Source organism: Nicrophorus vespilloides, unplaced genomic scaffold (genome assembly GCF_001412225.1).
Source record: "Nicrophorus vespilloides isolate i.1.1-1 unplaced genomic scaffold, Nicve_v1.0, whole genome shotgun sequence".
Lineage (NCBI taxonomy): Eukaryota > Metazoa > Arthropoda > Insecta > Coleoptera > Silphidae > Nicrophorus > Nicrophorus vespilloides.
Window position 1 is genome coordinate 80,092 of NW_017097038.1, and position 17,882 is coordinate 97,973.

Below are 17,882 nucleotides of genomic sequence, written 5' to 3' on the forward strand. Positions count from 1 at the left end.
ATCCTGCACTCAATTACGTCTTCATCTTTTCGTCTTCAAATCACATGTCAAAATTCACGTGTCATGTCAGAAAAAGTCAGTTCAAATGCAAAATCATCACTCATACAAAATCAGAACGGATGCAGAAAATCCATCACATTCTTGGACTTCGACGATGTCGAATCGCTATTCGCCGAAGCTGATTTGGCTGCTTTAACTGTTGGGAAACCTAAGAAGTGCGCAGGAGGAACGCAAACGTCTGGAGTAACACTGTCGTGCCAATCCATTGAAGATTCTGAATTCGAGAATGATGATAGGATAAAAAATATTTATTGTCCCAACAGATTCAAAGAAAGCACTTCAGAAGTACTTATAAAAAAGAGTTCATGTTGTAGAGTATCCAGTAAAGATTCGCAAGGATATGTAACTAAGGTAGACAGAACCAGGTCATCTGTTACGCAAAGTCAATCTGAAGCTAGTTTGGGTAGAAGTAAAAGCTACTGCTGCAATATAATTTCAAGTAACAAAACTAGACAAAGCACAGGAGAAATACAGGTGTGTACTAAGCAGTGCGAAAACTCTGGGAAGAAGAGGGAACCTATTATAATTGAAAAAAGAGTGTGTTCGAAGGATTGTGATAAATATGCAAGGACTATTAAGAAAAATGAGTCAGATAGTAGTGGAGCGCGAAGGAATTGTATATATTGTCCAAGCGCTTCGGTATCGAAGGAGAAGAAAATCAAGGAGGAGGATGTCATACAAAAAAAGAAAATTTATGCTACGAAATCTCCTTTCAGAAGAAAGAAATCGAAAGGTACAATTGTTGAGAGCAAGAGTAAAAGTAGTTGCTGTTCAAGGAGTTCAGTGAAAAAAACACAAAATGATACTAGTCACATCGATAAGCAGGTTCAATACAGCAATTCTACAGAAACCACTGTAAAAGTTGTAAAGAAAAAAAGCTGTTGCTCAGGTAGTAAAACTAGCAAAAAAATAGTTCATGTTGATAAGCAAGTTCAGTATGATCCAGACGATTATGAAAGAACACTCGTCGATGAGCAGATTCAATACATTAAGCCGGAAACATCCAAAGTCACTGTTGTGAAAAACAGAAGCTGTTGTTCAAGAAGTAAAGAAACTACTATAATAAAAAATGAGCGACAAAGCATTATATCCAAAGATTCGGAAGAGACTTTTATTGCGAAACGAAGCTATTGTTCATCTGGTTGTAAAGAAAAGAAGAAACGTAAAATGACCATTGAAAGAAAGAAATCGGAAAAGAGCAGTTGTTGCTCTTTTCAATCGAGGAAGAAAGAACCGTGCACGAACATTACATGTCCTAGGAATCTACTAGAAACAACTGATTTCGATCAAAAAGTCTACGAGAAACAAAATCCTTCGGAATCTTTTGGAAAGATTTCACACTCAAATTTAACAATTCCTGATACAGTAGTTCCGTCAACATCTGTAAACCCTTCAACAAAGTCTTTGGAAAGTTTAGACTCGAATTTATCTATAGACGCAAAAAGCAGAACTTGCTCCAACATGGATGTATCTCGCATAACCGATGATTCTAATTCCAGCTTGGAAAGCAGAGGTTCCGACGAAACAATATTAGAAAATAAGAGCAGTTCAATGAAAACACCTCGACAATCGAAACAATCGGCTAGTCGGCTTTCAGTTAGAAAATCATCTCTGAATAGCGAATCCAATGTATCCGGTATAAGAATTTCTGTGCGAGAATCCTCAGAGGACGATGCTTATAATGATTTTGTGCCTCCACATCACTCTTCGCATAAATCGTCTTTAAAAATTGATTCGAATATATCCGGACCGAAATATTCCAAATCGACTGTAGATGATGATGAAGGATCATTGGGCGATGGAAGATCGGAGAGTGATGGAAGTTACATGCAACCATCATCGAAAATATCAAATGAAAATATCAAAGATGAATCCAATATATCTGGACTGAGATATTCTCTGCCCAAGTCGATTGAAGATGATGATGGATCTATGAGTTTAATATCAGGGAATGAAAGAAGTTTTATACCTACACCTTCCACTATATCTAACAAGAAGTTATCGCTTAGGAAATCTTCATTTAAAGATGACTCGAATATATCTGGACTGAGGTATTCTTTGCCCAAATCGATTGAAGATGATGATGGATCTATGAGTTTAATATCTGGGAATGAAAGAAGTTTTATACCTACACCTTCCACTATATCTAACAAGAAATTATCGCTTAGGAAATCTTCATTTAAAGATGACTCGAATATATCTGGATTGAGGTATTCTCTGCCCAAATCAATTGGAGATGATGCAGATGAACCATTGGGTTTACAATCAGAGAATGAAAGAAGTTCCATTCGATCAAGCGGAATTAAAAAGTTATCGCTTCGTAAGTCTTCGTTGAAAGACGACTCGAATATATCTGGTTTAAGGTATTCGCTGCGAAAATCATCGGTTCGTGATGATGCTGATGAAAGTTCTTTGGGGCAGATTTTGGAGGAGCAAACGCCACGTTCGGTGTCGAGTAAAAGGCTATCAGTTAGAAAGTCTTCGATAAAGGGTGACTTTTTGGATGAATCCAGTCAACGATTGTCTGTTGAAAAGCCGTCGACGGATTTGGATTTAAAGGATAAAATTTCTGATATCAGTTTAGAGGGTGAACGGTTCTCAGTTGCAAAACCCTCGATGGATGAGAGGTTTTCCGATACAGTTCCTGGGTACTCGGTGGAGGAATTTGCTGATTACACTCCGATGGATGTATCTGATTCTCGTGCGACTGGTATATCTGGAATTCGAGTATCGGTGAAGTCGAATGTGGTTAAAGGCGATGACGTGGAGTTTACCGAAGAGCCAAATCCGCAGAGCCTGACGTGTCCTTGCAAATGCTGCCAGAACTCCAAATACAGCAATTACAGATCCTTGATATTTCCTTACTTGGCAGTCGAGTTGAAACCAATAAGTGTCAAAGCACTTGTAGCTTCCTATAAGACGAGATTCAAGAGAAACGCGCAAACGGTCCACACGAAGATCCGAGGAAAGATCAGAGACAGCGTGAGCAAGGTTAAAGACAAGTTGTAAAATCTGGTTTATTGAAGAGAGGATCATAATGCTAGTAGTAAAGATTATTCGGCAACTTTGAATTTGTATACAGGCTCATTATTTTTATTTTCCGCGCTTAACTTTTGCTCGTTTTTCATTCGCCGTTGCTTCTTCCTCAACCTCCACTGATCCCAAATGCAGATCGGCTTCAGATCAACGGATTTGTAAGGAAAAACGACGAGCGGACCGAAGATGCTGCGCGTCTTCCTCTCGTTCTTGAAATAAGGATCGTTGGTCTTGTAGCTGCAGAAAGATCTCTCCGAATATCTCGGTAGATTATCTTCAATGGGTATTTCGACGAGGTCATTGCAGTTCTTGAACAAATACCGTCTTGTTTCTCTGCCGTTGTCCGTGATGGAAATAACTTGAATTTTGGAATCTTGCATCTTGATTTCGTGGTGACGTTTCACGTTGCTTAGGTGATTGAAAGCAATATAAAAAGTTTTCTTTTTCGCCGTGTGACTTTTCGTTCAATCAAAATTTACAAGTATGTTCCTCTCATGAACATTATCGTCCGTATCATTGGAAATTGCGTTGTCGTGCTGGTTATGGTTAAATTACTGAGCTACACGCAGCGCTACTTGAGTGGCTTCACCAAAGAACATCAAAAGTTCTCCAACAATCCCGAAGATGATAACTTCAGGAGGTCCGAAGTGGTAGTCAGCAAAGGTCCATCAAACACGAAAGTGAAGAACAGACCGAGCAGCCTTTCCATTCCTTTAGAGAATCTGTACAAGACGAGGATCCTGGATTACTCGAACAACGAGTGCGTGCTGCAAGTGGATATAACGGAGAAGCATCTGCCCGGATGCAATCACAAGAAGAGAAGAGCCACGTCTTACGATTACATCGGAAAAGTCGTGTATCCTTACAAATTGGTGAAGGGTAAGTTCATGGATCTGAAGAACAAGTACGACAGACCTCTGGATCGTACGACAGATGAACATTCGACCAGCGAAGACGATAAGTTTTACAAGGAGTGCGAGAAGATTTTAAATGACATCTCACACATAAACGCGCACATCTCGAGAGGATACGACCAGGATGGACCGAGTCCTTTCCGCCAAAGGATTGACGAGTATTCCTCGAAAACCGTACAACCGGCGAATATTTTCACGCAATCCGAAATCGATCTGTATCAACTCGATTTTATCTGAGCTGCAAAACAAATAAAGCTTTTATTTTAAATTGAATATACTTTAAATTCTCAAAGATGATGATGACCCAATTGTACTTCCAAAGATTACTTATAATTTTTCGGACTTTGTAGATCCATTAAATTCAAGGCTGCAAGAACATGCGACGTTTAACAGCAACAAAAGTATTACAATAAGATTCACTTCAACTCTCATATTTTTTTTTAAATAAGATGAATATGCTAATAATACCGCAATATATTGTAGATTTCGTGAACGATCAACAAGTGATTTACATACATATTGAAATAAAATGAGATTATCCTTATTCCACACATGAGAAATACGCTTTATCCCACAAGCAGATTTAAACGATTACGCATTTATTTGTTTGTCGTTCGATCCTAGGAAATTAATTAGTAATTTCCTTTTGAAAACAACAGACTAAAAAGGTAATCTTTTTCCTTGTGTGTGTGTGTGTTCGGTTATTATAATAGTGAGTGTGCCGAGCGATTAGATAAAATCGATTGAAACCTGGAACTGTGACGAACGGGAAAAGTTCCTCGATTTGCGTAATCTCTATTTTCGTTTGATGCTCAAGTGAAAAGCACTCAGTAATGTATTAATTGCTCTAGGGCAGATCTCGAGGACCAATTAGAGGATTGTTTTTTTAAGCGGCGATTGTGCCGACAAAAGCAATTTCCAAGAGCGATTCCAATATCGGCAGTATCGCTTATTTTTCGAACAATAATTTCGACTATCAATGATTATTCAAGGGTTTTGCACGGTTTTTATCGTTTGATTTATACTTTCATTTTATTGGTATCGACGTATTAAGACGTACTAACTCTTAAAATCCCTACAATTAAGATACTAATCTTTTTAGGTCGATCATGGATAGCCTTATTAATTATCTGTTAAAACATTTCCTATACATCATAAATGAGTTTCTTTTATTTACATCTTTAGAACTGCAATAATTCTTAATTAACAACAATTCATTCTTAATACCAAAAAAAAACATTGTTTTTTTGAGCACGTTATTATTGCTACAGTGATTGTGACATAGTTATTAAGAATAGTTGTCCATTTAGCAAATAAAAATTTCAAATTATAATAGAATTTTCAATATTATAATGATCATTATTCTAATAAAATTGGTAAATTTTAAACAATAATTTAAGAAAACTGTCTTACTTATCATCTCCAGATGATAACTTGATTTAGAGATTAAACATAATAATCTTAACAATTATAAAAATGCTGTTGTTTTCCAATTTAAATTTGATGTTGAGGATAAAGTTTTCATGAGGTTCTTGAACTTTAAGAAGAATTAGCTTATATTATGACATAATAATTTACAAATTTGTACCAAAAAATCATGATTCATAGCTTAATGTTGAAGATGGTATGAATCTACTATACTTTATTAACAAAGTGTTTACTTTAGGTGGTATTTTAGGAATTCATTATAAAATATATTTTAAAACTTAAATTATTGGTTGAGAATGAAGTTTCCATGATGATCTTAGACTTTCAGCTTACATTATTAAATGATAATCTATAAATTAGAATGATATGAATATACTGCACTTCCATAAAAGAAGAGTTTACATTTTTGAAAAATACTTATTACATCTAAATTAAGGATGAAAATGTCATTAAACTAATGGACTTCCTCTAAGAAGATCTACAAATTTATTAGAAAAATGATCTTTCTCTAAAACCATATATATTTTAGATTGAAGATTATATTCATTATTATTAGTTGGTTTCTTTTGATTTGAGGATTGAAGACTTCTTTAATGAAGAGTTTACTTTATGTGATGTAGAAAATCATACATATATTTTTTGTAAAACTTAATCTTGAGCATTTGGTTGCGAATATTCCTTGGATTGAAGATTTATACTAAAAATATTGTGAAAGATTGGAATTTAAATTGCTTAAAGAAGCTGAATATTTTTAATTTATTTGTAACCAATTTTCGACTTAATCAATTGATATCTTAATTCCTTAATTTTATAACCAATTGCGACGTAATTATGTGGATATTCTATGATGTTCAAATGCGTCAAAGCATACATTAATTTAAAAAAAAAATCAGATGTTTTCATTCTGCCTTATCTAAATCTTCTATTTAAAGCAAACGTGAATCAACATGGAAGAGATTTATTTGCTAATGTATTGATACAATTCAAGTGAATCGAAGGATTAAAACTAAACTATTAGCAAATAGAAGGAGGACATAAAAAAAGTGTACTCAGAACAATGGGAAAGATATGGATGTCGAGACGCGTGTATTAAATACAATATCCAAATCGAATAGTTTTTCTCACCAAAATGTAATTGAATAATCGGATTACTTAGACAATTTCCAAGATAGGCGTTTTATCTTATCAGAAACGCCGTTTCGCCAATGTGTATATAAACATGATGGAAGGTGAGACAAAAAATTAGTGCAGAAACAATACAATACTAAAAATTTAATTTAATAAAATAATACTAAATATGATGCGATTCGCAATTGCCTTGATGTGTGTTTTCCTTGCGAAGGAATCGGCAGGACACGGCATGCTCTTGGATCCGCCGAACAGGAGTTCTCTATGGCGTTTCGACGACGAAGCCCCGATTAATTATAATGACAACGAAAACTTCTGCGGCGGAGCCAACGTAAGTTTCGAGAACTTTTATAACTCATCCAAACTAATATTCAAACACCAACAACAACAACAAAAAAAATGTATTGAGTGAAGAAAATATTTGCATTTTTACATGACAATCAACGGACATTATTAATTTCGTAAACAGCGAAAGTTCAGGAAAGTTCGCATATTTTTTAATCTCATTTTTAATTAAAACTTTAGATTGGGACTATTGATAATCAAATGTGGATGTTAAAATGTATTAACATACATATTGCGTGATTTCAGTAGATTTTTCTTATAAATTTATATAGATATTTTCTATTAAATTATTTTACTTTATTATAATACAAATTCAGCTTTTATGAAGTTTTTCTTTCTATTTAAAATTAACTTACGAAATGCAAATTTTGCTTTACAATTCAAAATCAACAAAAATCATAAATATTTACAAGTAAATACAGAAATAATCTATGGATTTTATTGATTTCACCAAAACATTAAAAACTTTTTTTTAATTCAATATGAAAAATTTAATTACTTTTCTCAATATTTTTTTCATAGAATTTTCTATATATTGTTACAAAAACGTATTCATAATTCAATGAAACTTTTTTAAATATCAGGAAATCTCACATTTTTATAATATTTAGATCTTCAACAATTCCGTTAAATAAGTAAATTAAGTTAGATATTTATTATTTTAAATACATTTCGACGTTTTATAAGCAAAGCTTTGTTTACTTTCAATAAGTTCATGACATTTTCACGAAATAACAGTTTGTTTAATGTTAACAATCAAATTAATGTGACCCTTATTGTATACATATACTCGATATGAAAAGCAGATATCCTTGAATTCGATCACATTAAAATCTTCAATTTCGTAATTTAATTTGAGTTTTATATTGGTTAAAGTACGTTCATAGATTGCTTTTTAATTGAAGTAATTAAAGACGTGTTTTCCTCGCACTTTGTAAACATAACATAAATCATTAGAATTTAGAGTATATACTGATTTTTTAATTAGTGTAATTTGTTGATTTGTTTTTGTTCTGTATTTGCTAATATATTAAATATTTGTAAGCAAATACATTATATTTTTCTTGCTTGCAATTTTAAATTACAAAATACATAATAAACTGTGCGTAATGAGTTTAAGATTATTTTGACCTTACACGTAAAATCGCGCAAGATTTATATTTTTCCTACATTTTACTGTACATTTTTTTTTCTCACGTTTCGTAATTTATTGTGAATTTCCTAGAAGCGGTTCTATTTATAAATTTATTATAGTTATAAACAATTTTAATTGTACTTCGCTAATATTGTTCTATTAGATTATTATGTACGGAAACGTCCGATTTTGAACTGAATGTTGTTTTTTTTATATCTGAAACAAGAAGTAGTATATTTTTTACTATCTTAATAGCAATGAAGATCGAGTGGTGATGAAATCGCGAAAGGCGTTTTTTTACAGCTTGTTGGGAATTAAATACTTTTCTCTGTAAGAAGTTATCCAACAGTCGTTGTTAGTTGGTGTGTCTGGTCGCCACGTGGTTCATTTTGAAGATCAAAATCGCCAGATCTAAACATCATTGCTTAACACTTTGAGTTCTCTACTGTGCATTGGTTCTACGATGGAACTTTTTATTCGAATATTTTGAGTTAACCATGCTTCACCAAATTTTATCTGCAAACGGCAATTTTACAGATAATCACAACCAAAAGGTGTGTCTGAAAGGCTGATGTACGTTTTCAATATAGAAAAAACAAAGAACTGTTAAATTATACAATCAGAGATATCGTGTAACAAAGTTGGTACTTTGATAAACGGATATGTTTTACTTAATGACCGAATATTATATAATTAATTGTATTTAACTACATCTTTTAAATAATTAACAAATAAAGTGCTAAATAAGCAAACTGTTAATTATCATAAATTACTATACATTTATTCACAGCAAATGCAAAAACTTTTCTAAAAGTGTACAGATCATTGCATGATTAATAATTTTCCCATGTATATTATTAATGAAAACAAGTAAATTACTCAATGACGCAAGAGAATTAAAATTACTATATTTTACACGTTTACATAAATGTTACAAATAAAATAAATAATTTTGTTTTTTTGTTTTCGAACTGTAAAAGAGTTGTTTAAAATTCTGAAAATGTACCGTAATTTACTTAGATTTTGTGTGATTCGTGAACAATTTTATTTTTATAGTAGAAGCACGTGTTTAGATTTAGAAAATATACGAAATTTATGTTAGTTGTTATTTTCTTTATATCTATTTCAAAATTCAACTGAAGTTTACGTAAAAATCTGAAAGTATAATATATACTTTGTTCATTGTTTTAGCAGTAGTTTGACATATTTTCCTTGTAAACATATTAGATTTAATTATCCTGTTATGTAACTAACGATAAGAGATAATTTTGCATTTTTTTTGTTTTAATTTGAATTAAATTTAATCATTTGGGAAATAACATTGTGTTTGTTTAATTGTCGAATTATCAAACAAATTTTATTACACATGTATATAAGATTACACGTTTAAATAATGGAAAGTATTGAGTAACAATCTATGTAGATTAAATTAAATCCTATCCATAAATAATAGTAAACAATAAACAACACGTATATAAACAATATAACACATAAATGAACTTTAGTATATTTAAAAAAAATAATATCTGAGTCCATATATCATGATTATATTTTAAATTTATTTGTATTTTGAGTTAAAATTTTCCAATGTTATTATTGAATCTCTTTTATTCGTTTATAATACGCATAAATCTTGTTATTTTTTTTTTTATTATTTAACCCTTTCCAGCCGAATGGAATCATTAATTTTTAAGTTAAATTTTGTCTTTTGGTGAAAAAATCTGTTGGAAGCAACTAATGTGAATTGAAGCAGATGTATTTTTAACAATATGCAATATTGAATAATGAAAAAGAAACATGTAAGAAGTTTTTTATGATTAAAGAAGAAGAAGAAATTAAATAAAGATTTGAATAAAACAAAAAAAAAATAAAAGAATTTGGGCTGGAATTTATTGTGTTTTCAAATAATCGTGAAGAAAATGTAAAAAATAAATATCTTTATTGATAATTGTAATTAATAATAAAATTCTACTATTTATTGTTGTATTATATTGTCTAGACTTTAAATAAACACATTGATTAAAGCATATATTTACAGATAAATCTAATTTGTTTTTTGTATATTTTAATAATTGTAACATTCGTATTTTGATTCAAAATTTTCAAATAAATTGAATAATCTAAAATTTAATTAGCACTTTTGATTTATCTCTTAATTTTAAAATAACAAATGTTAAAATTCGTATATAATATGGACAAATGCACAGTAATTTATATGAAAATTTTAATAAAAGATTTCTTTGAAAATAAGTTAATATTAAATGTAAAATTAATACTAATGTTTGTAGTTATTAAAAAAAAATCTATAAACTTATGAAAACAAATATAAATGAATCCAGTACATTGTTTGGAATGAAAATGTAAACATTGACTAGTAAAAGTGCGTATTTTTTAATAAATAATTTAACTATATGTGTATAAATGAGTAATTCTAATGAAATTATTTATATTGTCTATTTAATGTATATATACTCATTTTAGGATTTTTGTTTTAAATATTTATTGATAAAACTAAGTAGAGAAAACACATACAGGGTGGCCCAATTGAACTGCAACTTTTCAGAAGTTTTATTTGAAATTGGATTTTATTGAACCAAAAGCAAAACATGTTGGAAAACAATAACATTTTTTGATATAGCCGTCTTTAGCGCGAACTATGCCTCTATGCACGTTTCACGAATGTGAACCTGCTGAATCTTCCTCCATTCACGAAGAAGGTCTTTCTTGAGCACATTAACACTCTGGTATTTTTTAGTGCTGATATTGGCCTATAAAATGTCCCAAGAAGTCGAGCAGATTTGCCTTTGATCACCGTGGAATGCAGTTGAAATGAAGTGTGGAACATTGTCTCTCAGCCATTGTTGGTTATCGCGTGCTCTGTGTAATTGTGCAGAAACTTCTTAAAACGTCCACTCGTTCTGACAGAAAGTTATAGCAATTTAATGTTGGGCCACCCTGAACATAATTACCACCCTATATAATTACTAAATCTTTGATTTACTAACTTTTATGATTTTCCTATACATCAATGAATAATTCTGATGTAATGTAAGAAATTATACTTTCACCACAACAATAATTATTTATCAATGAATCATTCTGTTGAAATATTGAAATATTAAAAGTAAATACTAATTATTTAGTATATTGATATATGAGAATTTTGTAGTTTGATGAATGGAGAAAGAAATTTTAAAAACTGTATATTTGTATATTTATTAGTGAAAGTACTAAATTTACTTTTTTTTTTGCACTTTTACTATAGTAAGAAGTATTAATAAACGAATAATTCCGATTAAATGTTGAACAATGTATACTAAACGTATATATTTATTAATTATACTAGTTTTATGATATTGATAGATGAGTATTTTGTAGTTTAATGAATCGAGAAAGAAATTTTACTTAATTTAACTGTGTATAATCAAATATATACTTAGTAAATGTACTAAATTTAGTATTTTTTGACACTTTCATTGAATAATTCCTATGAAATGTTGAAAAATGTGTACTAAAGGTACATATTTACTAATTATAATGATTTTACTATATTGATAAATGATAATTTTGTAGTTTATTGAATGAAGAAAGGATAAAACAATGGTTTTGGTGTTACAGGTTCAATGGCAGGAAAACGGCGGTAAATGCGGAGTGTGCGGCGACAATTACAGGGATCCTCATCCTCAGAAGAACGAAAATACCGGACTGTACGGACAGGGAAAGATCGTGGCCAATTACACATCCGGCGAAATCATCGAGACCTACAGTCTACTGACCGCCAACCATTTGGGTCATTTCGAATTCGACTTATGCGTATTGGAGGATGTGAACGCAATCGAACCAGGAGACGATTGTTTCATTCCACTCAGGTTCGTCAATAGGGAATACAAATTCCCAATCACCAAAGACGATTACCAAGTTATAAACAGGCTGCAACTTCCTGAAGGATTCGAGTGCGAACATTGCGTTCTGAGGTGGATCTACGTCGGAGGTAAATTATTATTATTATCCTTAATCCTTTGGCTCAAGAAAAATAATGAAAATATTTGTAGGAAACAATTGGGGTCTATGCGAGGACGGCAGTTACGCTTTGGGATGCGGACCTCAAGAATCCTTCCGCTCCTGCGCCGACATCAGCATCCTGTAAAAAAGTGTATTAATTGTTAAGATTCGTTTGTTAATTCTGTTTATCTATTCAAATTAGTTAATAAAAAATAACCGCATTGAACTTACTTATTTCAACATTTTTGACGCACGAAAAAAAAAATATTAAAATTGGATAACAACATTAAAAATCTAATGTGACCTCCGATTATGTAAGATTTTATTTGAATAATCTTTAATAACCTATTGAAAAATCGCATAATTCTCATCAATAATACAAATATAAGCATCAAAACTACTTTTTTTTTAAATTATGTTTATTTTCTTATTTTAAAATTAATAATTATATTCATACGACTTTCATTTCATTCGTTTGATTGCATTTTATTATGATTAAACATTTTTATTAAGAAATTTCAAAACCAAACTTTTCATTCATAAAAAATTATGTTCATTGTCGTGTCATTGTATAATTACTTATACGTGATTATTTAGAATAAATTGTGGAATATTCCGAAGAAAGGTTACACTGTAAGTCATATAATTGCGTCTATTTTACATCCAAAGTGAGAAGATAATCTTGGTTAGAGGATCCAACGAAAAAGATAGTCCTAGTTGGAGGGTCGAAGTGAGAACATGGTCTTACTTGGAGAGTCCAGGGAAGAACACTTACTTCGTAACTCTTAGTTAATAATCCATGAAATCAACAGTTGTATAGTTGAATTCTTAATAAAAACTCTGATATGCACAATAAAACTAATTAAGCCTATTCAAAAACCCCTCTAAGTCTCCACAATGACATAACTACAAGATAATCCACGGTGTCCAGAGATTCTTAATCCCGGGACACGACATCATATTAATTAAGTACGTCAATCACTCGAATAGTGCGGGAAATTGTTTCCACCTATATCCAGCACTGTATAGAACCGCACTAATCGAGGACCTTATAAAAATAATCAGCTTAAGAAGAGACAGATAATACTACATAATTGTATGTACTATTTTTTAATTGAAATTAATCTTCTTTTGAAATTTTCAATCCGGACTATAGTGAATCCGCACTACTATTTACGTATGAAAAAAATTGGGTAGATTTTTTTTTTTAGAATTTTAAATTCAGCAAAATTTTATTTATTTTTAAATTTTTTAAACCGGACTATAGTGAATCCGAACTCATTGAATCCGCACAATCCGAGGTTTTACTGTAAGTATTTCATCAATTTTATTAGTATCGAAATGATTATCAAGTAAATGTACTTTTTAATTAACCTTCAGATAATTTATCTATAAAAAATAATTGTATGTATGATTTTCTTTAATAATTTTTAAGTGAAACACATTAAGTATGTTTGGAAATTTTCAATAGTGCACTCATTGAAGCCGGACTATCCGAGGTATCGCTATCAATAATTGCTTCAACTTTATTAGTATCCAAATTACTATCAACTAAATGTACTTTTGAATTAAACTTCAGTTTTTAATTTGTCAACTTCATCGAATGATTTCTTCTCTAAACTATTAAGTTTCTATTGATTAAGTAAAGAAATAATGCGGGTACTTTATTCCGCATATATTCATCAATGTTTGGAACCGCACTAATCGAAAACAATATAAGAATTAACAGCACAAGAAGATACACAGAAAATAAATGATAATGTACTTTTTATATACTATTTTTTAAGATTTTTTAATTGAAATTAATCTTGTTTTGAAATTTTTTAAACCGGACTATAGTGAATCCGAATTCATTGAAGCCGCACAATCCGAGGTTTTACTGTCAATAATTTCATCAATTTTATTAGTATCGAAATGATTATCAAGTAAATGTACTTTTTAATTAGCCTTCAGATAATTTACCTATAAAAAATAATTGAATGTACGATTTTCTTTAATAATTTTTAATTAAAACAAATTTAGTATGTTTGGAAATTTTCAAACCGGATTATAGTAAATCCCGCACTCATTGAAGCCGGACTATCCGAGGTATTACTGTCAATAACTGCTTCAAGTTTATTAGTTTCGAAAATATTATCAACTAAATGTAATTTTTTAATTTGTCAACTTTATCGAATGATTTATTCTCCAAAATATTAAGTTTCTATTAAATAAGTAAGAAAATAACTTTATTCCGCCTATATCCATTAATGTTTGGAACCGCACTAATCAAAAACAACATAAAAATTAACAGCACAAGAACTTACACAGAAAATAAATGATAATTTATCTATAAAAAAATCATTTTATGTACTTTTTTTTTGGAAAATTTCAAATTATAATGAATCCGCACTGACTAACTGAAAACGCACTGAACGAAGCCGGACTATGCGAGGTATTGCTGACAATAATTTAACACATATTAAGTATAAAATTTCCTTTCCAAATTATTATCAACAAAATTTACATTTTCATTCTTAATTACATACAAAAAACTAACTATCTAACTTTGAATTAACCTTCATATGTTAATTTCTCATCTTCTTTTCATCAGTAGTTTCATATTAGCTGTTCCAAATAATAATTATTTGTGTCTCCGTGTGTGTGTTCCTGTGTTTCGTTTCAATTAAATCGTGCTTTTTACATTACATTCACGTCGCACGGTCAAACATGTATGAAGTAAATTAAACATTCTTCGTGCATTTGCACATGACACACGAACGACTGTGTGTTTATATATATATAAAAAAATATATATAATACGTATGTACGAATATATTTATTTGTTGTTTCCGCTATTATTCTCTTTTCGTCGAACAGTCGAGGCATTGAAACAAAACAATATCGTTTACTTCCTTGATCCGGCTTTTCCAGTTTATTATTATTATTTTTTTTTGTTCTTCCTGTCCATCCAATTAATATAAACGAATGGACGTAGCAGCGCACAGCGAAACATTGCGTTTCGCTGAATCTATTATATAATTTGAGATTTTTGTCATCATATTTCGCATTCATATTTCTGTCTGTTAATTAACTAAAGTAGACTTTATGATTATAAAATATAACTATTGTTTTTTCAATTTTAGTTTTATTTATACAGATTCTAGAAATAAAATTAAACTAGTTTATATATAATTTTATTTATTTCATAAAATTAATCACAAATTTTTGATTTCTTTTTATTTCCATTTATTTAATTTCAAACTACTTTCTTTTTCAGTAAATTTCAGATTTCAGCAAATAAATTCTTGAAATCTTAAGTTTAGATTTTCGAAAGATTCGGTTTACGAACATAATTTGTTCAAAGATACACAAATTGTATACAATATTCGCACAGTTTTAACATAGTCATAATTATTTATACAATTAAAATATTGGAATAGTAAGTTTTTCTACATAATTAAAGATGATTTACTGTATTCTATGTAATGTCTCAGACACGAATGTGGAAATAATTGTAATTTCAAAACTAATTTCAAGGTTGGATTGAAATCAATAATAGAGCTAGAAACAAAAAAAAGTGCAGGTTCAACTATATTTTATTATTAATAAAAGTTGCAAACGAAAACCAACTATTTGTTAAGTTGTTTTTATATATTCAACCAATTAAAAATTTCATCATTACGTGATTTGCATTTTAAATGTCCTTACTCGTCCTGTTTTATTTACTTAAACAAATCTTGTTTTCTACAAAGTAATAGATATATTTTTTTGAAAATATTCTTAAATTCGTTACTTAATATTATTGTTTTGTTATATAATTTTTCTAATTCGTAGATTTTTTATAAATATTTTTATAGAATTTACATTAAAATTTCTTATTTTAGAAGACTTGATCAAAATTAATTTAATTTTAATTATTTTTTTAAATGCTTGAATAGTTGAAAATAAATAGACGAAAATCATTGTTTTTGTTTAAATCTATTGTGCAGGTCATTCACATCGTTGAATCGTTGAATTAGAAAAGAAGATAAGAAATTGTTTTACTGTTCTGTCGTGACGTGAGTAACATTTGTATAATTTATAGTGATGAAACTATTATTATATCATAATTGTATGTAATATTCACTGACGTAGTAACGTACAAATTTAGAATAACATTCGGTTAACAAACAAGTGCGTATACCAAATTGTTCGTTAACCGAATATTGATATACTTTAATGTATTCTACTTATATCTGCGTTTTCCAAACTGTGAGGCGCAATTTTTCAAATCACTGCTAAAGATTTATCTATTTTATGAAATTGCATTGTCATTGTCAGCCCTCACAAAGGGCCTGGCTTGACTAGGATTCGAACTGGCGCCGACTTAACCATTCGGCCTATTGACATAATGAGAATTTTGTATTTTAATTTTCGTAAAGTTCAATGATCAAAATTGGAAGCCTCAAACACATCCTTTTTTTATTACTTAGTTTCATTACGTCTCAAAATGTCCATCTTCAAATGTTCATAACAGCTCTCAAAAATTGATGAAAATTATCAAAACAAAATCAAGCAAAACTTGTGTTATTTAATTATTTGAGAATGCTTTCAGGATACTTGTAACGATAGCAACGCCTCGAGCTCTCCTCGCAACACGCACCCTCTTTCCATCTCACATGTCTAAAGATTAAGTGGATCAACGTTCAAAAACTCTTCAAAAACTTTTGGATGCTATAAATCCCTTCGAGGTGTCAACACACTCGCATCAAACTTCAAAAGTCTCAGTTATCGCATTTCGCATAACAAACAATAGATTTTTGAAATTCATCAAAAATATATAGTAATACCTCGCACAGTGCGGTTTACAAATAATTATACTAACAAATAGTATAATTTAAATAATAATTACGTCTCGTTTTATGGCGGTTCCAAATTCATGCAATTTAATTTTATTTATAGAAGTTTTTGTAGTAATTAATTTAATTATATTTATTAAATAAACTTTGTTTTAAATGTGCGTGTTAAATTTTATGTTCATTAATTAAAAAATCTATTTATATCTACTTTATAAATTAGACTAGTTCTAACGTCAATTAAATTAATTACGAATCATTTGATGCAATATTTCATCTGGTGATTTTTAAATAATACTGATTCCTAGTATTCATTGACAAGTAGTTGAAATAATTACTTGCAAAAGCATACAAAATTTATATACATTGTCGTATCCCAGGGATGGATTTCTGGACACTGTGGAATATTTTCTTCTGTTGTCTGTTGTGAAGCCTTAGATTTGATAAATAATAAATTGAACGAGTTTTACTTTCGGTTTATTATTAAAATATTCGACACGACTTGATTCTTTAACGTTCTTCCTAAGACTAATTACAAATGCTTATTCTACTTATAAAATTAACGAAGTTTGAGGAGTAGGGCACGGTTTTGATAAGGCGCTCCTCTTCAGGTCACTGCTCTTGTACGGATTTTGCCAATTCTGCGCCTGGTTCCCAGTTGAAAATATGAGCGATGTTCTTATCAGTAGTTGGTCTCGATGAAATTGCCTATTATGCATTTGGTTTATCAGTTGAAAATAGGAAGGAATGTTACAATCGGTCTCACGGTGGAGGTTCCTTTATGCTTATGCATATGTTTATATAATAAGGCGACTATACTAACAATAATAATCGTAATAATAACGGTTGGAAACAACAAAATTTTAATAATGATTCTAAAACACATTTATTAATTGCTTCAAACTGAAAAATCTAATTTTCTCAAATATTTGAACTGTTGCAATTGCTTACATATAAATTGAAATTTATACAAATAAATGTGCATATTTAAGTTTGTTTAAATAACTAAGATGTTTT

At 30.1% G+C, this 17,882-nt stretch overlaps 2 protein-coding genes across 2 annotated transcripts; both read left to right on the forward strand.

Moving 5' to 3' along the window:
• Positions 1 to 63: 63 nt before the first annotated feature.
• On the forward strand, positions 64 to 3,069 carry LOC108558735. The gene has a single exon (XM_017915747.1). It carries the CDS (start codon positions 64 to 66, stop codon positions 3,067 to 3,069), a length of 3,006 nt encoding a protein of 1,001 aa, XP_017771236.1.
• Positions 3,070 to 6,699: 3,630 nt separating this feature from the next.
• Positions 6,700 to 12,278, forward strand: LOC108558737. The gene is made up of 3 exons (XM_017915749.1): positions 6,700 to 6,897; positions 11,665 to 12,037; positions 12,099 to 12,278. Exons 1-3 carry the CDS (start codon positions 6,736 to 6,738, stop codon positions 12,191 to 12,193), a joined length of 630 nt encoding a protein of 209 aa, XP_017771238.1. The 5' UTR covers positions 6,700 to 6,735; the 3' UTR covers positions 12,194 to 12,278.
• Positions 12,279 to 17,882: the final 5,604 nt, after the last annotated feature.